The following is a 22,003-nucleotide window of genomic DNA, read 5'->3' on the forward strand; positions in this document are numbered from 1 at the left end:
TTGCGGGGGGTGGGGAGGAGGCGGGGAGAGGGCTGGCAGGTAGGGGGCAGTTTGTCAACCTAAAAACTCCAGACTTTGAGTTCTTCCCTTGTGCAGTAGTGAATAACAAAATGAAAAAGTCACTTGAGGAATTTTTCAGCCAGCTTCGCCTCTTTTGGTATCTGATAGCTCCTTGGGCAAAGGGTGGCGGGCCAACCAAACTGGGCTGCCAAGCTGATCAGCGTCCGCACAACTGCAGGGTGGCTGTGGCTCTGGGATGCTCCGTGGGGCAGATGACTCAGTCCCCTAGCCCCTGCTGTGCGACACAGTATGTCAGTATCACGGACACAAGGGTCTGTGCCGTGGGTGACAGAGGGGCATCCATTCACCCTGCTGTGCCTGGGGCTGGGTAGATGAGCAGGCAGACTTGTGGAACCAGACCTGCTGCCCACCTCCTTTCTTTTCCCAGCTGCATTAACCTATTTTTTTTTTTTTTTCAGTGCAGTAGGCTCACTGCCAGATGAGGGGGCTGGACTCAGACAGCAGCTTAGGTGGTTGGGGGAAGGGAGCCAGGTACTGCCCAGCCTGGCAGGAGGGGTCTCCTCATTAACTCCTCATCCAGCTTTTTTGCCACAAGGATGTGATGCTGTGGATGCCAGAGACACCTGTGGCCCTCCTGCTGCCTCTTAACTAAAAGATTCAGGAAGGCTGGAGGGGGGTGCAAGTGACTCATCTGGGGACCCAGTGCTGGGGCTGAAGAATCTGTTTGAATGGGAAAAGCCCAGTGTTATCAACCTGTAGAGCCTCTGGCCCCAGGAGTCCGCAATTGCTGGAAGAGGGGTGGCAGGAGCCACTGGCAGACTCTCCTTTGGGTCCTGGGTGGGGGCTGTGGTTGGGGTTGTGCTTATCCCGGAGGGTAAGGCTCCTGGGGCTGGAGCTTTACACTAGGCTCTTACTTGGCAGTCGGCTTGTTGTGCAAGCGCTTAGCAGAGGAGACACGTGGCATTTGAGTTTGTGGGTTCTGCCAGTGCTCTCTGCGTTTAACTTCACATTTCTACTTTCCTTTTCCTTTTTTTTTTTTCCCCTTGGCTTTAAATCACGCTCAGGGAGACCAGGCTCAGTGCCTGATCTTTCTCCCATTCTGCTTCTTTCTAGATCCTTAGATTGCACTTTGGAGGGAGAAGGGCTGAAAGAGGAATCCCATCCTGTCCCCAGAAGTGTCCACAGGTTTTAATGGGGTCACTTGTGGGAGCCAGAGAGGCTAGTAGAGCCCCACGGAGGCAGTGGCCAGGCCAGAGCTTTTTGTCTCAGGAGTGGGGGGTGTGGGTGGGCAGGAATCCGCGCCCCTGCTGTCGCCCTGCAGCCCAAGTGGAGACGTCGAGACCCACACCAGGCCAGATACTGGCTGGAGGTGGAGGCTTCGGCTGAACTAGGAGGGTCCAGGGGAGTGGGGGAGAACTGAGGATGGTTCCTGATGACCCTACCTCTGCTTCAGGGGTCTGGGAATTACCCACTCCGAAGAGCGTCTCTCGGGAAGGCAGAGGCCAGCAAGGTGAACTGAGATGTTTCCTGCTGAGCTCCGGGATAGGGCCACCTGCTCTAAGATGGGGTTTGCTCCCCTCTATTGCTCAGGAGGGTCAGAGGTGCTACCCAAGAAAGGATGGAGGGGGTGCGGTTTGGCCCGCTCATCTGGGGAAGCTTAGGGTTCAAGAAGGTCCCTTTCTTCATCATCTTGAAGGCATCCACTGGTCAGCTCCTGGCACCTCCCAGAGTCTGTCATTTAACCTGACAGTTCCCTTACAGGTAGCATCAGGTATGCAAGCCACGTGCATGTCCCCAAGGTTCAGTCTGCCATTTACTGGCTGTTCCAGGCACGGAGAGTACAAGGGTGTTGGGGTAGAGAGATGTCTCAGGCTCATTTACTCTTACTCCATCATCATTTCCTTCAGCGTCTGGCTGTGGGCATCAAAAAAGATCCTAAAACCTTAGGCAACAAGATATCTCTCCTGCCCCGGCTGCCCACCTCCCTGCCCCCTTGCCCCCATCTGGCACCCACCCCACACACCTTATCTGCTGGACGGAAGGGACCTGCGTCCTGTCTTCACCATTCACACGCCCACTCACACCCCTGTAGTCATCCCTCGGCTGCAGGAAAGGGGCAGTAACACTTCTCTTGAGGGCTGGAGACCCCCGTGGGCAGCCCATTTCCTCCCTGTCCGGGCCTCTGTGTGGGCCCAGGATGGTGTCCACCCTGGCTGGTTTGGGGGCCTGAAGGGCAGAGTAGAGAGATCTTCCTGTGCTCCTGCAGCCATTATATTAACACATATTCCCCAGAGGGAGAAGATCTTACTCCTGGGGCCTCACAGGTGGTCTCCGGACCCCTGCTGCTCCCACTTCTCCCTGAAGCTGGCTCCCAAGAGGCCTGTTTGATTCCACAGAGCAGGAGTCCTCCACTCAGAGAATCTGATGGCAATTATGGAGCCCTGCCTAGGCCCAAAGCCAGATGCATGCACAAACTCTCTGCTGTTTCGGGCTTCCCTGGTGGCTCAGATGGTGAAGAATCTGCCTGCAGTGCAAGAGATCAGGGTTTGATCCCTGGGTCAGGAAGAACCCCCGGAGAAGGAAATGGCAGCCCACTCCAGTGTTCTTGCCTGGAAAATCCCATGGACGGAGGAGCCTAGTGGGCTACAGTCCAGGGGGTCGCACAGAGTCGGACACGACTGAACGACTCCCACTATCCTGTGCTGTTTCTGAGGTCACAGATCCCTTCACAGAGGAGGAGCCCCTGCTCTTAGTGCACTTGGCAAGCTGCTGTCTCTTGGCTCCTGGGGAGGTTAGAAGGGGCGCCAGCCCTCTCCAGCATCTCCACAGTCCGCAGGTGGCTTGGCCAGGCAGCCATGCCGGGCTTGGTGCCCCTGGCTTTTGAATGGCTTCAGCCCAGCAGGAGCTGAGTCTGCCAGTGCTGCCCAAGCCCAGTAGTGCAGAACTAGCCAAAGGTCGCGAAGCCCCAGGAGAGCAGATATTTTGGGAAGAGCCCAGAAACTTCTGCAGGTGTCCATTTGGGGGAGTTGCCAGGTGCGGGTCAGGGCACACAAGTCTGGCCAGGCCCAGTCCTCTGCTGAGTGGCCTTGCCGTCTGCCCAGATTATCGGGAGCTAATCAGCAGGTGCTGTTTGGGCTTCCTTTTCCCTATCAAATCTCACTGGGAGTTGTGTTCTGATGTCTTCCTAGCACCCAAAGGAACACACATCCCCATATCTGGAGCCTCCTGCCCCAATCCCCAGGAGAAAGCCAGAGTCAGCCTGGATCCTAGTGAGCCTTAGACTAAGGCCCCATTTTCCCTGCCCCCCCCCACCCCCAAAGGTGGGCATAGAGAGGTGGGAAGTGACCGTGGAGTGCTAGGGGAACTCTGCTGCAGAGAGGCCAGGAGGCCCCCTAGTCCCTCAGCGCTCAGTCGTGTCCAGCCCTTTGCAACCCCATGGACTGTAGCCTGCCAGGCTCCTCTGTCCCTGGGATTTTCCAGGCGAGAGCACTGGAGTGGGTTGCCATTGCCTTCTCCAGGGAGCCCCACAGTGGTTTCCCTGATTCTGCTTTGGCTAAGAGAACGTGGGACTCATGCCTGAGCCAGAAGCTGGAACCCCCTCTCTGCTGAACGGTGACCAGAGCCAGGGTCCCATGGCAGCTACAGCTCCTCTTCCCCTTGAATGCCTGAGTGTCCCCTCTGTGCTCTGGCCCCCTCCTTGGAGCACCCCCACCTCCAATCCAGGAGGCCAGAGAAAGAAAGGCATTGGGCCACTGGGAGTCACGAGGCCTTGTTTTTCTAATCCTGAGTCTACTGTCTTAACTTGCTGTGTGACCTTGGGCAAATCTCTTCACCTCTCTGGTTCTCTGGCCTCAGTATAAGAAGGATCTGAACAGGATGATCTCCTAGATCCAGTTCATATGATGATTTTGGCCACGTCTCAAGATTCCTACGCCTAAGCCTTAAAACTCTCAACACGCTGGGAAAGTCTGGGTGGAAGAGGTCACAGGGCTACCCCTGGGCCACAGCCAGCCATTCACTGACCACAGGAGGAGAGAGGTGAGCAGGAGTGTGGGGCTTCTCAACCCCTGTCCCGAAGGACCCCTGGCTTAAGGACATTGCTTTCTCCAGCCTATATACCCCGATTCATTCATTTGGCCTTGGAATACTGATGGGGCACCCTCATGTGCTGGGCACTGCAGAGGCGGCCCAGGGCAGAGAGGCCTTGCTCTCATGGAATTTTCTGTCCATAGGATTAGTCAGGCAATAGATGAGATCATTTCATGCTGCACAAGTACTGTGAGGAAGATAAAATTGGGTAACAGATCAGAGAGCAAAGCGGAGGGGAGAGGCCTCACTTGAAAAAATAATTTTGAACTAAGACTTAAATGACACAGATTCTTGAAAGATCTGGGAAGGGTGCCTTCCAGGCAGAGGTGAAAACCCTGAACTGGGGCAACCATGGTGTGTTTGGAGGCAGAGAGAGGCTGCATGGAGCATAGAAATGACCTTGGACAGAGTGGGCAGCGGCCTCGGAGGAGGTGGGCTTTTAATCTAAGTGTGGTGGGAAGCCACTGGGGAGGTTAAGCCCAATTTTAGTGATGCAGACACGTTTTGAGCATGTACTGAGTTCCAGACATCATTCTTATCTCTCGATGTGATAATTCCCAAGATGCTGATAGGCTTAGAGGGTGACATGATGAGGTCCCATGAGTGGCTTAGTGCAGGAAGTGCTTTCACCGCTCATGCCCCTGTGCAACCCAGGGCTCACTTGAGTTTTTGGCCATTTCTTCATTGTCCTGGTTGGTCACAGAGCCCCATCGGGATCAAGGCTGTGTGCCCTGGGTGGGGAGCTTCCGGAGGTGTGGAGCCCCACCTCGCAAGCTGAGCCTGCAAGTGGGGAGGACCTGGGGAGAATCCACCAAGGGGCCCCTCAGAGTGGGCACAGGCTGGGGGATTGCTGTGCCTCGTTCCCACCAGCAGGCTCTGTGCCCAGACAGTGTTCATGGAGGGGCAGAGAGGATGAGGTCAGTTTCAGAGGAGGACTTTTCGTAATTCTTACCAAACCGCTCCAAGTCCAGAGGCAGGCCCCTGAGCCCACAGCAGTCCCAGAAGCCCTTGTCCTCTCTGTGGCCGCAGCGTGACACTCCCCGGATGTACCTCGGGGAGCCTCTTGCTTGGGACTCTGACCTCTAAGGTGGCCCCTTCCCTTTGGAGACAGAGCTGCTGGGGGCTGCCTCTGTGTTTCCTTAGCCCTGTGTGTGCATGTTCAGTTGCTTCAGTCGTGTCCTTACTCTTGTGACCCCCTGGACTGTAGCCCCCCAGGCTCCTCTGTCCATGGGATTCTCCAGGCAAGAATACTGGAGTAGGTTGCCATACTCTCCTCCAGGGGATCTTCCCAGCCCAGGGATGGGACTCTTATCTCTTATGTGTCCTGCATTGGCAGGCGGGTTCTTGACTACTAGTGCCCCCTGGGAAGCCCTGATTTAGCCCTGACCAGTTCCTTTTCCTAAGAGTGACCCAGCTGGTGTCCCTGAGCTGGGGCGGGGCAGCTTCCTGGCTGTTGGTTACAGGCCTCATTCTGGAGTGAAGTCTGCAGGCAGGGCGGGCATTGGAGGCCGGGGCCCCAAGGCTCGGGGAGAGATGTGCCCACTCCAAGTTTCAGCCTGAGGGCTCGATGGCAGCGCAGGGCAGGCTGAGCCCTGAAACGCGGGTCACCATGGGTGCTAACCTGGCTTCAATAAAAGCCACATTCAGAGCTGCCGACCCCTTCATACGTGGGCCTCTGGGAACTTCAAAGTTCTGGGGGGAGGGGAGGCGAGCAGAGGCCAAGTGGCCTCATGCCGGTGCCACAAGCCGTCAGTAGCTCACCCTGCAGGGCGGGGCCGGGGGGCAGGGGGACACAGCTTGCTTGGCCTTATGGTGGGGGGCCTGGCCTCTGGGAAAACGGTGAGTTTACTGAGCCTGACCCTGGTCTCCCCCTAACACAGCAGGGTGCAGGCCCGACGCCCCCCTCCTGCTCCGCCCTGCCTCTCTGCAAGTGTCTCTCGAATGGCCACGTTGACAGAAGCTCCAGTGCCCTCCCGGGGGGTGAGGGGGCAGGGAGGCAGGCTCTTTGCAGCGCCATTGTTCGGCCTGTTGCCAGCCCATGCCGCTCACGCTTGTGGTCTGCCCCAATGACAGGCTGGCTTCAGTGTCCCAGGAGGACCAGCCCAGAGCGTGTGGATGCACTTTGGGGAGGGCAGGGGAAGGCCAGCCAGGACCGCCACCGTGGCCACTGACCGGGAGCCCCGGGAAGTGTACGCCCATCAGACAACACACCTGGCTCAGGGCCTGGTCTTCACGACCCAGCGCTCAGCCTCCGTTCCCCAAGACACAGCCACACACCTCTGCCTTCTGTGTGTTAAGTTGTTTATTCATTTTGACTGCACTGGGTTTTCGTTGCTGCGTGTGGGCCTTCTTAGGTGTGGTGAGCGGGGGCTACTCTATATTGCGCCGCATCAGCGTCTCGTGGTGGCTTCTCTTGACGTGGAGCACGGCTCTAGGTGTGCGGGCTCAGTGTTGTGGCACGTGGCCTTCCTTGTCCCATGGCGTGTGTGGAACCTTCCTGGACCAGGATCGAACCCGTGTCCCCTGCATTGGCAGGCGGATTCTTAACCCCTGGATCGCCAGGGAAAGTCCCGCCTCTGCTTTCTATTCAGTGTCCCGTTCACCTGTGAGGGTGACAGCTTTGGCCATGCTGGGTCACTGCACTTAATTTTCAGTAGCCCTAAAAACAACTCTGGGCTTCGAGTGAAGTCCACGCCACCGCCCAGGACAGGGCCCGGATGCCAGGCCCTGGGTGCAGAGGGCAGAGCATGTGCTCAGTGAAAGAAAGGGTGGGAGAGGGCCCAGGGAGGCGGGCTCCTCAGGACTTGTGGGGCTTGTGCTGGGGAGATGACAGTGATATGCTGAGGGAAGGGGCTCAGCGCCACGGGGCTGTAGGCAGGGAGGTGGGGGCCCCTGTCACCTGCAAGCCCCCCACGTAAGCTGCCAAAGTAACCACCGCTGCTCTGCGCCCCCCTCTGCTGGGATGGCAGCTGCCAGTTCTTACGGCTCACCGCCCCCCTCCCCTGCCCCCTCCTTGTGGATTAAAGGCGCCCACGTGAGGCCCGGGATAGGAGTGGGGGAAGGGGCGGCAGCAGAAATCACCAGGAGAGGGTTGAGCGAGCTGCGTGGTGGAGGGAGTGTGGGATGGTGGGGGGACAGTGCCCACTGTCAGAAGGACTCTGACTCGAGGGAGCAGGAACGGGGCCCCCAAATTCACTGATGCCTCCCAGGCACTGGGAGATGGCCGTGAACAGCCCTCGAGCCAGAGAGAGGGAGGGCTTTGGGGGTCTCCTGTCCCAGGCTGGGGAGAAACGGGCAGGAGGAAGGGCTTAACCCCTGAGGGCATTTCTGAAATGAAGGTGGCACCCACCACCCGGAGGGGGTTTGGGTGCCCACAGGGCAGCCTCCTCTGAGCCCCCTGCCAGTCTGGGGAGCCCATTTCCTGTCCTGAACGTGAGGCTGCTGACGCCAAGAGGGGAAGGTGGCCTCCCAGCCACCTGCCGGTTCTCTGGGAGACTCTGCAGACACCTTGCCTGGGATGCGGCCTTCCCTTGGGGGATGGCGGTTCTTTGGGGGATATCAGTCCCAGAGGGCAGCAGGTTCTCCTTGGGAGAGGTCTGAACGTGCAGCCAAGACCTCACCAGGTCTAAAGGCAAAGGCAGAAAGGACATGGGTGAGCCGCTCCCAGAGACTCTGTTCGGCCACTCATTGGTAACGTTCTCCAGGATGTTCTGGGACCTGCTTCTGTCTCCTGCCTGTGCTCCCTGGGGGTGGGCCCGTGGCATTTTTGTGACCTGTGTGGTGAAGGAGGCGCTCTTTGATGGGGGATCTCCCCAGCCTGTCTCGTTCCCGCAGGTGATCTAGTGTCCCCCTGGTACCTGGTCCCCAGGTGAGGGGACGGCACCTATCTGCTGGGACTGGATGGTGAGCCATCGATGTTCCTATCCACTGACATCCAGGAGGCTGGCTCCTCCGCCCCCAGCACTAATCTAATCAGGAAATAGCAAAGTCCACTTTTCCCAGGGGTTATAAATAACCACAGCAGTTCAGACAGCATCATTTCTCTGGAAAATGTGCCATGTCCGTCTCTACTCCGCACCCTCCCTTCTCTGTATTTAAATGACATCCTGAAATAGACTTGATTTCTGGAGTTGTGCTGGCCTCCCAGGAGACAGGGCTGCGTTGTCGGGGCGCTGAGGGGCTGGGTCGCCCTCCCCACCGCGGGTGCCAGGGCCGCACCTGCAGAGGGAAGTCTGGAATAGGGTGGTGATGGGACTCACGGCGAAACGTGACGGTGCCACCTTACCCAGACCTGGCCTGGGACAGACTGCAGCAACAGCAAACGGTTCAGGGGACAGGGTGGTAGTGTGGCAGGGAGGCAGAGGGGAGTGAGCATCCCTGAGGCCTGGAGTTAACCTGAGAGGGCTCTCGGGAAGAAACAGGGCTGGGACTAAGCCTTCGCATCAGGCTTGCGAAGGTCCTGTCTCAGGTGCTTCCAGGAACACGTGGGGTTGCTACTTGGCATTTGGAACAGAAGCGAGGGGGAGGGAAGGAATGAAAGAATCGTACTGGAGACGACCTGCCAGCCCCCAGGTCAGCCTGTGGTGCCAGACGGTGGAGGCCTCATGTCTCCCTTTCAGATAAACACTGATCACAGCAGCTGCCAGAGGCGAAGGCGCCAGGCTGGGTGCTGTACATGAGACCTTGCAGGTCTAGCCAAGCTGAGTCAGGGAGACTTGAATTTGCACGCCAGCTCTCACTTCCTAGACATGTGGCAGTGGGCATACTCCTCATTCTTTTAAAGCCTCAGTGTTCTCATCTGTAGAATGGAAACAGCTAGGAGGACTTGTACCTCATGGGCCTGATGATTGAGCAAGATGCTGTAAGTAAGGGGTTTGTCCTGGAGCCAGACTTACAGGAAATGCTTACAACATATCCGGTCAGTGTTACTGTTTTCCATAGCAACACTGAGGCAGGTGTGGACACCCTGCCCCACCGTGGGGAAACTGAGGTTCCAGTTAAGTGACCTGCCCAGATTCGCACAGTTGAGTAGAAGAGTGGACATTTTGACCCAGATCAGTCTTATTCTCAGTCCTTGCACTTTCCCCGCCTGGGCTGTGTCCTCATGCCACTTCAGGTCCAACCCCGGGGGAGCTAGGGCAGGGGAGGGGCCCTAGGGGCCAGGACCACGGAATTGACTTGAGGTTTACGCTGATGCCAGGAGAGACCTACATGAGAAGGGGGTGGTTGTTCCAGAGTGTGTCCCCCAAGGGCAGCAGCCGCCTCCGCTGGCAGAGGGCAGTGGAGATCTCTCTGCTCCAGGTGGTCACTGATGGAGGACAGGGCTGGGGATGCCCTGAGGCTCTGTGTCCAAGACCTGGCATTCTGGAGGCGACAAAGAAGCTGTCAGGGGCAGCCCGTGCCACAGGCTGTGGGACATAAAGTTTAGGGGAGGGAGGTTCCAGGGGCCTTCCAGAATAGAGGGCTGGGGCAGCAGCCAGCCAGTGAGCCCCGCACTCTTCCTTTGCATGTTTGAGGAGATGCTCGGTCCTCTCCACACGGCTCTCCGTCTGTCCTGTTCTCCACTTCCTCCCTTCTCCGGGCAGGGGACTGCCAGCCGGAGGCAGGGCCTGGGCTCAGATGCAGGCCCCCAGACCCCATTGCAGGCTTAGGTGCCCCCATCCCCAGCAGGTATGTGGTGATAGAAGATGGGGAGAAGACTTACCAATACCTCGAGCTGTTAGAAGCCCCAGGGCCCAGGCCACGCTGGGCGGACCCAGACTCTAGTGAGGGGCCTGTTAGAACAGAAGTGTTCAGACTATGCTATATAGGCCCTGGGGGTGGGAGTCATCCAGGGGTACGAGGGCAGGAGCATTCTAAGAGAATCAGCTTGCAGATCCTCAGCTCCCGTAAGTGCTGCTGCCCCAAAAGTGACTCACCAGCGAATGGCCTTGCCCTACCCCTTGCTCTGCAGAGGAGCCCAAGGCCCCCTGGAGACCCCTGCCCAGGGCTCCCAGGGCCCCTCGGTGACAACAGGGGGGCCCCTTAAAATGTTGATGTGGGAGTTGAGAAGGTAAAAGACTCAAAAGGCTGGGTTTCTGATCCTTTCACAAATCACGTAATTTCCGGTTTTTTGTTTCCACCAAAGTGGCAGAATTGTCAGCTGAGAGACCATTTAAAATAAATATTGATAATATGCAATTTAAAGCAAACACCGAGGAAAGAGGTTAAAGAAATGCAAACATTGCTATAATGAAACTATTTTCAAAAACGAAAGGAAAAAAAGGACTTCCCTGGTGGTCCAGAAATGAAGACTGTGCTTCCACTGCAGGAAGGGGGCGTTCAGTCCCTGGTCTGGGAACTAGGATCCTGCATGCTGTACAATGCGGCCACAAAAAACCCAAAAAACTATTTTGAGCCCCATCTGTTTTATGTGAGCAGATGTTTCATCTTTTACATCTTAAAAAACCAAACCAAAAAAATAAAAGTATTGAACTGAAACCCCATTTCACCCTAGCAAAAAATAATATGCATGTACATACATGAACTAAAACAGAAAAAGCACTCTACCCAATCTCATTAAGAGATGTAGCTCCACCAAAATGGTACTTTGCTGCTGAATGTTTATTAAAATTTTGAATATGTTGGTTAAATTTTTTATTACATACTGCTGATCATTGTAATAGTGAATCCAGAATATGTTTTGAACATTTGGAGCCTTGTGGTTTCAGGAAATTTCTCGTTTGTATTTACACAGATGTTTTCGTTGAAGCAAAATATAATAGGGTGAAGAATAAAAGACTTTAAAAAAGAAAAACACAAACGAGGGCATAATTCTTTGGGTGAAATAGACTAGAAACACAAAATCAAGGAGAAAAAGGAATGTTACAGGTTTCTACGAGGGAAAGAGAACTTGTTTATGTGTTTTTTAAATGGATGATGGTGAGTATCAAATCACTATGGCTTTTGGATTCCACTGAATACATTTAAGAGAATGATGTAACAGTTTTGTTTCAAGATGTAAATATTTACATTATTCTGGAAATTATGTTCTTTGCAGCTATTTAAACTTGATTTGGAAATATTCAGATGTTGACTTAAAAATGTGCCAGGGTGTACATTGTTTTTCCAAGTCAGTTTATGGATGGACAAGGAAAAACATTCGAAGGCCCCTGAGCCAGAGGAACGAGCCCTGTTTGGTCACCTGCGAGGGATACCTCTGGGCCTCCCCTGCCATCTCCACCTCCCTGGGGCTCCTGCCCAGTTTGGGGGCCCCCTCTACAGCGTGTTTGCTTCCTGGGAGACCAGCCACTTACCTGTTATCTAAATGAGTCTTCACAATAATCCAGCAAGGCAGGGTCTTTACTGGCAATGAACAGACCAAACAAATGAGGCTTAGCAAGGTAGAAACTTCCCAAGGTCACCCGGCCAGAAGTGGCTGAGCTGGGGTTCAGACCCAGGGCTCTTCTTTACTTCTGCGTGGCACCGCCTCCTGTTTACCACCTCCAGGTACATGGGCTGTGCCCGCAGCGTTCCTGACCCCAATACAGGCAGTTGAGCAAGTTTCTGATAGACTGTGAGCCTTAGTTTGTGCATCCGTGAAATGGGGTGATAGTACACCTCTCCCAGGGCAGGGTCAGGAGTGAATGAGAGGTGATGGGTGAATGCGTCTAAGAGCGCACCCCACCTCCTTCCCAGAGTTGGGGGAATCCTTCACTAACGGGCAGGAAGGACCTGGGGCGTGGAGCCTCTGAAGGACTGATGTCAAGATGAGCATCAGCCCCCAGTTCCATCTTCCTGAACTTTTAGCCAACGTCTGAGCCTGAGGAGCAGGGAGGCGCTCTGGTTTGGTCTCTGCTGTTACCTCTCTCTCTTTCTCACCTTCTCTTTCTTTCTCTGCAGCTGGATCCACAAACTGTAGAAACCAAGAACTGGCACACCGATGTGATTGAGATGAATGGGGTGAGTCGGGCGAGACTGGAAGTGTCTGCGCAGTGGGTGGGCGGCCGAGCCTCTGGCTGGTGCCCTGGGGTGCTGTCCCTCCCCCAACCCACCCACCCCCTGCCCCCTTCATCCAGCCCCTCCCCCCTCTCCTCTACCTGCACCCTTCCCATTCCCACCCTGTGAGTGTTTCAGGGAGCCCCCGGGTGCAGTCCTGGGGGGCCCCTGTGTTGGGGGGCACTCCTTGGGCACTCATGCCCTGGGGGGTTGTGCCTGCCTTGCCCCCAACCAGATCAAAGTGGAATTCTCCATGAAATTCACTAGCCGAGACATGAGCCTGAAGAGGACCCCCTCCAAAAAGCAGAGCGGCGTCTTCGGTGTGAAGATCAGCGTGGTGACCAAGTAGGTGCTGCGTCTGGGGTCCCTGCCAGCCCCGCTCTCCAGGGCCCCCGCCTTCCAGGCCCCCCACCCATGTCTGGCACACCAGCAGTCACCCTCCAGTTCAGTAGTCACAACGGCCACTTGGATGGGCAAAAGTGGCCAGCAGAAGTGTGTTCCCTGCCTCACACAGTGCTTTAGAAATAAATGAGCCAGCACTTAAAGACACTGGGAGGTTGCACGTGAAAACCCCAGATCCTCAGCATCCTGTAATAAGTGGGGAGATATGACAGATGTACATCTGTGTCTTGGTGTGGCAGCGGCCGGCTGGAATCCAGAAGTGGCTGCCCCCCAGGAGAAGGCATCCTTCAGCCCCCTCCCCTCCCTTTGTCTTCAGGGTCTGGCCCACCCTGCTCTGTAGGTGACCCACTGGGTCCCCCTTAGTATTTAAATATGAACCCTCTGTTCTGAGGAAAGCTCTTACTTCAGGCTTTGATCTCCTAAAACTTCCTGCCTTTGCCCCTGCTGTCCCTCAGCACCCAGGCCTGGGGTGGGCTGTGGCGGCGGGTGGTGGGTGGCAGCATGGCCTCTTTCTCAGCCCTTTCCTTGTCCCCCATCTCCTGATACCAGAGGCCAAAACGCTCCAAGGCCACGGTTTGCAGAGAGGGAGGGGCTGCATGCAGGGATCACTGGGGGCCCCCTTCCCCTCCCTCCTCTCACATCCTTACCCCACCCCCACCCCCAGGCGGGAGCGCTCCAAGGTGCCCTACATCGTGCGGCAGTGTGTGGAGGAGGTGGAGAAGCGGGGCATCGAGGAAGTTGGCATCTACCGGATATCAGGGGTGGCCACAGACATCCAGGCGCTGAAGGCCGTCTTTGATGCCAGTGAGTCTGGGAGGCCCAGCCCGGTGGTTGTGGGGAGGGGGCGCTCCAGCAGGTTCCTAGAGCTGGTGGGAGAGCGTAACGAAAGCAGGAGGCTTCTCCATGGAAAGACCCTGACTAGCCGATGGCAGAGGAGCCTTGGACTGTACACTCTGGCCCGGCATGGCATGGGGTGGACCATTGCTGAGTCCTTGTGACATGGGCCTGCCCTGCATTTTCTCATGTAATCCGTTGCCCTCCAGTCTTGCCTCCGTTGCTACAGATAAGGAAGCAGAGCCTCAGAAAGGCCAAGTACCTTGCTCAGGATTACTCAGTTCATAAGCTTTGAGCCTGATTTAAACTCGGATCTTGCTGACTCCAGAGTCTGTGTTCCTGGCTTTGTTGCTGGCCTCCCAGGCTGCAGGGAAACTAAAGAGCTTTCAGCCGGGCTGGCTGGCTCTGGCACCCCCACCTTCTGCGGTTCCCCAGTGCCCTTTGGGAGAGGCGCTGCTACCTTTCACTTTGACTGAGCCCCTCGGTGGGAGGGCCTGACCTTTCTGGTTCTTTCCCCCATCTTGCCGTTCAGGCTGCAGCAACAGCATTGCTAGCAGTCAGGACCCCTGAACTGGCTGGGCAGTGCTGATCCTGTGGGAGCTGAGAGGGGGTCTGGTGGGTGTCTCCAGGCAGCTGCCAAGCAGACATGTTCAGGGAACCTGGGGGTGGGGGGTAAGCTGGGGACAGGCTGGCACATGGCTCCTCTATGCCACCCGGAAGCCAAAGCTTTGTCAGAACATGATTTTAGGCATAAAAATGCGCAGTGCCTTCCAGAGAGGGGCTTAGCGGCGGGGAGACTGCAGCTGGAAGGGGGGCATGTGACACGCGGTGTGAATGTGGCTCCAGGACTCTGGATGGTGAACTGTGCTCCCCTCCCCTTCTCCCCCACGGAGCTGAGTCACAGACCACCTGTGGGCACTACCTACATCTTGCCTTTGCTGGGGAGACCAGACCAGAGACAGAGTGGGTTGGGGGTGCATGCCCCAAGCAGGCTGTCTCAGGGTGGATGGGGGGACAGATTGGGGCTCCCTGTCCCGCTGAGGGCTGCATGGGGGTGGGAGGTGGCTCAGCCAGCACAGCCCCTGCCCTCCCGCCGCCCCCACAGATAACAAGGACATCCTGCTGATGCTGAGCGACATGGACATCAATGCCATTGCCGGCACCCTCAAGCTCTACTTCCGGGAGCTGCCCGAGCCCCTCCTCACAGACCGACTGTATCCCGCCTTCATGGAGGGCATCGGTGAGCAGCGGCGGGGGTCTGAGGGCTAGGCTGAGCCAGGCCTCCCTGACCAGCAGAGAGAATGAGATATCTGTGCCCACCTGCCCACCCCCGACCTGGCATGTCCATCTGCTCTGTGCCTTGGGCCCACATGGCCTTCTGGTGCTCCAGAGGCTGGGCCCACTCTACCCCTGCCCATCTCTCCTCGGGGCTGCCCTCTGTGCTTCCTCCTTGGACGCTGACCTCCTTGTTTAGAAGCCCTAGGACCAGGGAAATCTGCCCCAAGGGTGTGGGGTCCAGGCCCAGGGAGAAGCGAGCCTGGAGTGCACTCGACACGGCGGTACCGAGCCTTCCAGAAGAGCGCGCTCTCTTCTCTGACCCATGCCCAGGGTTGGGAGGAAGCCAAGGGCCCTGCCTGGCAGGACTGTGGCCTCCCCCCAAGCTGAGCCAGATCCAGGCCTGGGTGCATCCCTCCTGCCTCGCCTTCTTTTGGGCCAGTCAGTGGAATGAAGAGCCAGCGGAAGGCGGGCCGCTGGCAGGCTCTGGCATCAGAAGTGCTTAAAAAAGAGAACATTTAGGGAGTTAATTCCCTGGTGGTCCAGTGGTTAGGGCTCTGTGCCCCTCACTGTCCAGGGCCTGGTTTCCATCCCTGGTTGGAGAACCAAGATCCTGCAAGCCGAGTGGCGCAGCCGAAAAAAAAGAACATTGACGCCAGGGGCATCCTTGTATCCTTACAGACCAGGGGTGGAGTGGCTCCAGCCCCACAGGCCCACACCCTGCAGGGAAGAAGGGTGTCTGCTCCCCACCTGCCCGCCTCCTGGCTGGGTTCCAGGTCATGAGTGGGGCCTCCTGCAGAAGCCTGTTAATAGCCCACCCCTGGGAAAATACCAGCCCCATCCCTGCTGGGTCTGCCCCCCTGACCCCTAGCAGCCCAGGCTTTCCCCCCAGGCTCCCTCAGCCTCCTGACCCCAGGGTCCCGCAGCCTCCTGACCCCAGGGTGCTGGCCAAGGCCTCCCCGCCCGGAGCCCAGCCCCACCCCAACCCCTCGTGTCCCTGCAGCCCTGTCAGATCCTGCTGCCAAGGAGAACTGCATGATGCATCTGCTCCGCTCCCTGCCCGACCCCAACCTCATCACCTTCCTATTCCTGCTGGAACACTTGAAAAGGTAATGGGCAGGGGCCCTGCCCAGTCCGGGGGGTGGAGGGGGGGCGGGCTCCAGCTGGGCAGGACACATGCCCTGGGAAGCCACATCCTGGGCACCTCCTTGTGGGTGCTGGTCTCTTCTGGGCCACCGCAGCCAGGTGAGAGTTTGCCCTTCAGATTCTTGGCATTCAGATTCTTCTGTTTGGAGAAATATTTGGATCCCAGGGGCCACCTCAAATATTGGCCATAGAACAGTTAGAGAGGCAGGGCTAGAGCCAAGGACTGTAGGTGGAGTTTCCAGTCAGTAGGCCACTCAGTCCACTTAGCATTTTTTAAACAGAGTAGGAGAGACAGCCCCAGGGTGCACTGCAGAGGGCAAGCGTGCATGTTGTTCTGTTCAGTTACTCTGGTTGCGTGTGCTGGATGATCGTGTAAAGCGTGTGTGTTATTATGGGTCACAGTCCAAAAAGCCTGAAGCCCACTGGTCTTGACCCACACCTCATCAAACAGGTAGGGAATCTGAGTCCCCAGCTCGATGGGGACTTGCTGGGGTTTACCAGTAGCTCTGCCCTTGGAGTCCACATCTCCCAGATCCTAAACTGTGGTCCACCCCACCTTCTGCTCTGCCCCTTCCACAGTCCGGTCAAACCAAGAGCTGCCAAAGCTGACACCACCTAAGTTAGGAACGGAAGCTAGCCCTGACTGTGACCTCGTCACTCACTTTGGAGCCCAGGACTGGCCCCAGGTGTGAGTGGGGAGGAGACGTCCCCAGGCGTCCCTTAAATCCACTTGCCATCCAGGACCAGGGCACCCCCGGTGAGGGGCTCTGAGCCCTCAGGCCCCCGGTGGCGGCTTGGCCAGGCCAGGCCAGGCTCTGGAGGGCCAGCGGAGACCTGGGAACGCCTGGGCTGCCGTCTTGTTTTTCCCATTATGAGACATTTTCCCTCTGGTTTGGCTGGGACCAAGGTCCCAACCAATCCCCAGATAGTTTGGCGAGCACTGTGGGGAGGACACACAGAGGAGTGGGGAGGAAAATTCATTAGGTTTTCCACCCTGGGAACCGGGCACAGTCTGTTCCCACATCTGGGCGCCTGGCGTGCGTGTGTGTGTGTGTGTTTGGTGAGGGGCAGGGCCAGCTGCACAGCTGCCTCCTGGCATGGCAGTGTTTGCTCGTTTCCAAGGTGCTCAGCAGGCGCATCCACGGCTCCTGCCTGGAGGGTGGGGTGATGCTGCAGTGGGAGTTGGGGTCAGAGGTGCTGCCTGGGGCGGCTGGGTCTCACCCCAAAACATTGCCTGGGATCGGGGGGAGGTGCAGGGTCTCTGATGTGTTGGGTGGTACCGAGCCTGCTGGACACCAGCCCCAGATGGCAGCCCCTGCTGTCACTCGGGAAATAAGCTACAGACATCTGGCTGATCATGCAAGAGAAGCAGAGGAGGATCCAGGAGGCAGCTCCGGGATCCCAGGAGGCAGACCCTTCTGGAAAAGCTTGGGAGGACAGCCCCTGGGCTCCATCTGTGACGAGGGATGTTCCTGCCACAGCGCAGCAGGCAGAGCCTCTGGCCTTTGGCCTCCGCCCCCTGGGACTCCTCCTCTGGGCCCCTCTCCACGGCTGGGCTGATTGTGGACAGCGCACAGGGTGGGGAAGAGCATGGGCTCAGGAAGCAGACCTCTTGGGTTCGGATCCCTGCTCTGCCACCTGCTGGGTCACCTTGGGCAGGCCATTTGACCTCTCTGTACTCTGGTTTCTTCATCTCTCCAGGGGGGATGAAACTGTTACCTACCCAAAGGCTTGCTTGTGACAAGCATGAGTTATTACAGGGAAAGTTCTTGGGCCTGTAATAGTCTCTCTGAGGCAAGGGAGAGTTGGAGTGGGTCCTTCTGGCTCTCGCAGTTTACCATCAGTTCAGGGGGTGGCCCAGGAGCTGGGAATCTGTCAGTGGAATGTACTGGAACGTAGCTGGGAACATGGGCCCTTGGCTGAGTCCCCTCCTCACGGAGCAGTCTCTACCCTCAGGAGAGGGCGGGCTAGTGACCCCCTCGGGGAATCCTCCCAGGAGCAATATTAGCCAAGGGTCTGGAGCTCCACGTGGCGGCCAGACGTGACTTGTGTTTCCGCCCCTCCCGTCCCTTTCAGGGTTGCTGAGAAGGAGCCCGTCAACAAAATGTCCCTTCACAACCTGGCTACCGTGTTTGGCCCCACGTTACTGAGACCCTCGGAAGTGGAGAGCAAAGCACACCTCACATCGGCTGCCGACATCTGGTCTCACGATGTCATGGCGCAGGTACCTCCATGCTGCACGGGCCTGTGGCAGGTGCAGGGGTCAAACGAGCCCCCCCTGAGTGGTGGACTCCTACCCGCCTCCTATCCTGAGCAGCGGGGCTGATGGATCTGTAGGATGCCACCAAGGAGTCAGGGCTCTGGATGGTCCTGCTAAAAAGTAGGCATCTGGACCAAGAGCCCAGAGGATGGGTGTCCCAGATACTGGTTGCAGTCCCAGGAGCTGCCTGAGCCTCGGGAAGCAAACCCAGGGGTGTCAGGAAAATCTGGGGCCTTGCCCTCATGTGTGGAAGTTGGGGGGAGCCCGGTGAGACCCAGGGCAGGGTCTGGTCTGGAACAGGACTGAGGTTGGGGAAGTGGCCCTGGACACCCTGCCCTCTGCCCTGCATCACCCCCTACTGCCACAAACGGGCAGCCACACCTGGGCTTCCAGGGAAGGGTAAGTGGCTGGAGCCAGCCAGAGGGGAAGCGGGGAGCCACAGAAGCCCAGGCCAGACAGCGTGTCTTTTCAGCGGGTCGGAGGAAGCCCTCGGGGTGAGGACCCCAGCCTCAGTCTCCCCTGTCTCCCCACAGGTCCAGGTCCTCCTCTACTACCTGCAGCATCCTCCCATCTCCTTCGCAGAACTGAAGCGGAACACACTGTACTTCTCCACTGACGTGTAGCCCGAGGTGGGAGCGGCTGTGGGAGGGCAGCTCCGAGCCAGCCTCTCCAGCCAGGGACCCAACCCAGACTTGAAGGACTGCAATAGAGAACTCCCAAACCCAGCGCTCCACACTCCAAGGGACACAGATTTCCAAGAACTGGAAGACGTGTATCTTTTGTGCCACCTTGTACAAAGCCAGCCGACCCGGCCCCGGCCCCGCCACGCACCCCGGCTCTGCCCTCCGTTCCTCTAGTCGTGTCTAATGCTCCGTGCTGTTCGGGAATTGTTTTATGTCTATTTGTCATGCAGAAAAGGTAGTGGCCGACCCGGTGTGGGCACACAGGCAGCCTGCTTTGTTCTTTGATTTCCTCCAACACTTTCTTTCCTCCTGAGTCCGGTCCAAAGGCTTTTATTTTGCGCTCTGTAACTGCTGCCAGCTTCGCCTCTCTTGGCCCTGCTCCCAGATCGCAGTCTCCTGGCGGCCTCCCCTCGGTCTTCCTCTGCCCCATCCTTCCCCCCCCGCCCCCCCCAAGCCTGCCTGCATGCATTTGCAGCTTTGGTTTTTGACCCATCACCTCGAAAGTTCTGAGGCGGCCCTGGGCAGCGGTGGCGGGGGGCGGCCGGTCCGATGCTGCCGCCCCCCACCTGTGGAGGCGCGCCTGTCCGCCTTGCTGCCTGTGCAAATGTTGGACAAGGAGACAGACTTGCACTGATCCTCGGCTCAGCACAGGCTGGAGAGCAGATTGCTGGGATTTTTTCCACCTGAGAACCTCCGTTTCTGGGGTGTGTCTGTTCTGTCTCCAATCCCCGTGAGGCGCCTTTGACTGTTTCTTCTTCTGCTTTTCAGTTTTTCTCCTGCTGTTCTATTTTGAGTGTAGAGACTCACCAGAGACCTGCTGTCAAGGCAGCTAGAGGGTCAGGAAAGAATCGGGGGAGGTGGGAGAGTCAGGTTGCCAAGGAGACAGAGCAAGTGGGCTGTTGAGAGGAGTGCCAGGGAGTGCTGGGCATCCTGGGCTGGGAGCAAGGAGTTGTCATGGCGGCTTTTCTGGTGGAGCCAGGCTTCTGGGAGGGCAACCACGAGGGCTGAAGCAGACGTCTCGAAACAGGCAGGCTCCGTCCGAGAGGGCTAGCCCTTCCTGGTGCCTCCCATACCTCGTGGTACCTTTGCCTTAGACGTTACACACTCCACAGCCAAGCACTGCCATGGGGCAGCCCCCACGGCCACGTGCGCCCCAGGGCCTGGGAAAGTCAGGCGCGGTCCAGCAGTAGCCAGCCGTCATGGTGCTGCCTCCTGCCCCTGGCTTCTGAACGCAGCCTGGTGGGTGAACTCGGGGGAACTCTAGGAGTTGGGGTGTGCCAGGTACCTGCCTGTCTCGGGACTGGGTTTTGCAGGGGACCCTGGTGGTGGATGCTCGACTCATCCGCAGGGTCCTATCCCCATGTTGAGGGCCGCTGCTCAGTACTGGAAAGGAGAGAGAAGCGCCTGCAATGTGCAGTTTCTTCTCTCCTGAGCAGCGCTGCCAGCCTCCAGCAGTTCACCTGGGAGGAGACAGCCCTGGCAGCAGGGGCTGGAGCTACAGGACAGGGCTCCCTGGCTCTCCTGAGACTAGATTCCAAGCCCTGGGGGTTGGGGAGAAGAGCTCCCCATAGCTTGAGCTCAGGGCGGTTTTAAAGAAGGGTTTGGGGCCCTGAAGCCTTAGTACCGGCTCAGTGAAAGGAAGGCCCCGTTCTTGTCTCGTTTACACCTGTGGCCCCGGCGTGGGCAGAACGGTACACATTCTGTGAACATCGGAGGATAGATGCCCAAGAGGAGAGAGGTACTGACGCCCTGGCTGCCTGCTAAGCAGCTGAGCGAGGAGCCCCACTCCCTAAGATGAAGGGCTTGAGCCACAGGTGGAGAAAGAATGCTGCAGTCTGAACATCCCCCATGTCTGACCATCCCTGGAGCCTGCTCGACACTCGGGAGCCGGCAGGTGGCCTGGAAGGTTCTTGCTTCCACGGCTACTAACTGGAATGAATTGGAGCCCCACCTAGAGCTATTTACAGCCCCTAACAGGTGCCTCCCACCTTCAGCGTCAGGTAGCTACTGCAGCCCCCCAACCTCTTAGGTGATGAGAATGGGAGGAAGGCTGGAAGGGCTGAGAAATGGGAAAGGCTCAGCATATTTATCAACGACCCCCAGAACCAGGAGGGGTGGGTACCAGACCTGGACTAAGCTGCGCTGAGGAACAGCCCATGGGTTCTCCTGAGCGACAGGGACTGTACAGAATCCCAGCCATTGTGCCCAGCAGGGCAGGCTGTGCCGACAGGAGCCCACAGACAGGCTACAAGAATCCACACACCTGTCCTTGCTGGCGATGGCTGCGGGCTGCCGGTGTTGTGCTGTTACAGGTATGATGGGACCCTTCATTAATATTTGACTTTCATAAGTTGGTAAGGATATATTTTTCTTTGGTCTATGTTCTGTTTCAACTTATGTAGATTATTATAAATTGATGTAAGCCACGTGAGAGGAAAATGTTAATAAAAAAAAAAAAAACCTGCAAAGCCCTGATATTTGCACACAACTCAGCCCTGCGGTGTGGACGTTTGTGTTCCCGGGAGTCCAGGGAAGATCACCAATCTAAATATTTAACTCTTCCAGCTGCATCCAGATGTGAGTTTCCAAGAATCTCCTTACTAGTGAATTCCCCCTGGTGCGTCCCTTCGGCCTGTGGGGACCATGGCAGTTTGGGAGATGAGCCCACGCCCTCGCCTTGCTCTTTCACAAATGCCCGCAGCTGTCACCAGCCAGTTCTTTTCATGAAAATACAAATGCCCCACCAGAGACCTGGCCATCAATATGCCTCAGAGATGGCAGGAAGTTGTCTATTCAAGTGGAGTTTATTTTATGCAAACATCTCTACAATTTCCTTGGAAATTGCAGGTCTTTGGGGCAGCCTGCTGGCCTAATCTCTGTTGGGGAGGCTGGATCCTCTAGAGGTCCCAGCCTCCCTCAGGAGAGCTAGCGGGGTTAATGTCGGCTCCCACCAGCCTCAGCCATTGGACACTGTGTTTATTCTGGAGATTGGGAACAGATGTCTCTGAAAATTGGTGTTTGGTTTATGAGCTCATACTGCCTCCTTAGCCATCTAAAACAGGAAACTATTCATCTCCTCTCCTGACTGAATAGTCAGAGTGGACAATGCTTGGCTTATTGAACTGACGGCTACTGACAGCCCAGGACTCGTCATTCCCAAGGCAGCCTCGAGGGCAGCGGTGCTTGTTCTTGGTCGTTTGACCCCATGCGCTAGACTGGATTGTAGACGCCAGGCTTCTGGCACTGCTGACAGGTGGCAGGTAAGAGTGTCTGCGCTTGCTCTAACTGCTTACAGGTGCCTTGTTTAGGGACAGTG

General features: G+C 57.1%; 1 protein-coding gene across 5 annotated transcripts in view; it reads left to right on the forward strand.

Moving 5' to 3' along the window:
- Nucleotides 1-21,179, forward strand: part of ABR (ABR activator of RhoGEF and GTPase) — a 188,498-nt gene extending 167,319 nt beyond the window's left edge. For 4 of the 5 annotated variants that reach the window (XM_005220104.5, XM_005220106.4, XM_005220105.5 and 1 more), the window contains 7 exons: nt 11,992-12,051; nt 12,323-12,432; nt 13,154-13,293; nt 14,429-14,563; nt 15,602-15,707; nt 17,821-17,968; nt 18,538-21,179. In XM_005220104.5, the coding sequence (XP_005220161.3) occupies nt 11,992-12,051; nt 12,323-12,432; nt 13,154-13,293; nt 14,429-14,563; nt 15,602-15,707; nt 17,821-17,968; nt 18,538-18,627 (789 nt within the window). In that variant the 3' untranslated portion in view covers nt 18,628-21,179. 5 annotated transcript variants of the gene reach the window in all.
- Nucleotides 21,180-22,003: the final 824 nt, after the last annotated feature.

Source organism: Bos taurus, chromosome 19 (genome assembly GCF_002263795.3).
Source record: "Bos taurus isolate L1 Dominette 01449 registration number 42190680 breed Hereford chromosome 19, ARS-UCD2.0, whole genome shotgun sequence".
In the NCBI taxonomy this organism is placed as follows: domain Eukaryota; kingdom Metazoa; phylum Chordata; class Mammalia; order Artiodactyla; family Bovidae; genus Bos; species Bos taurus.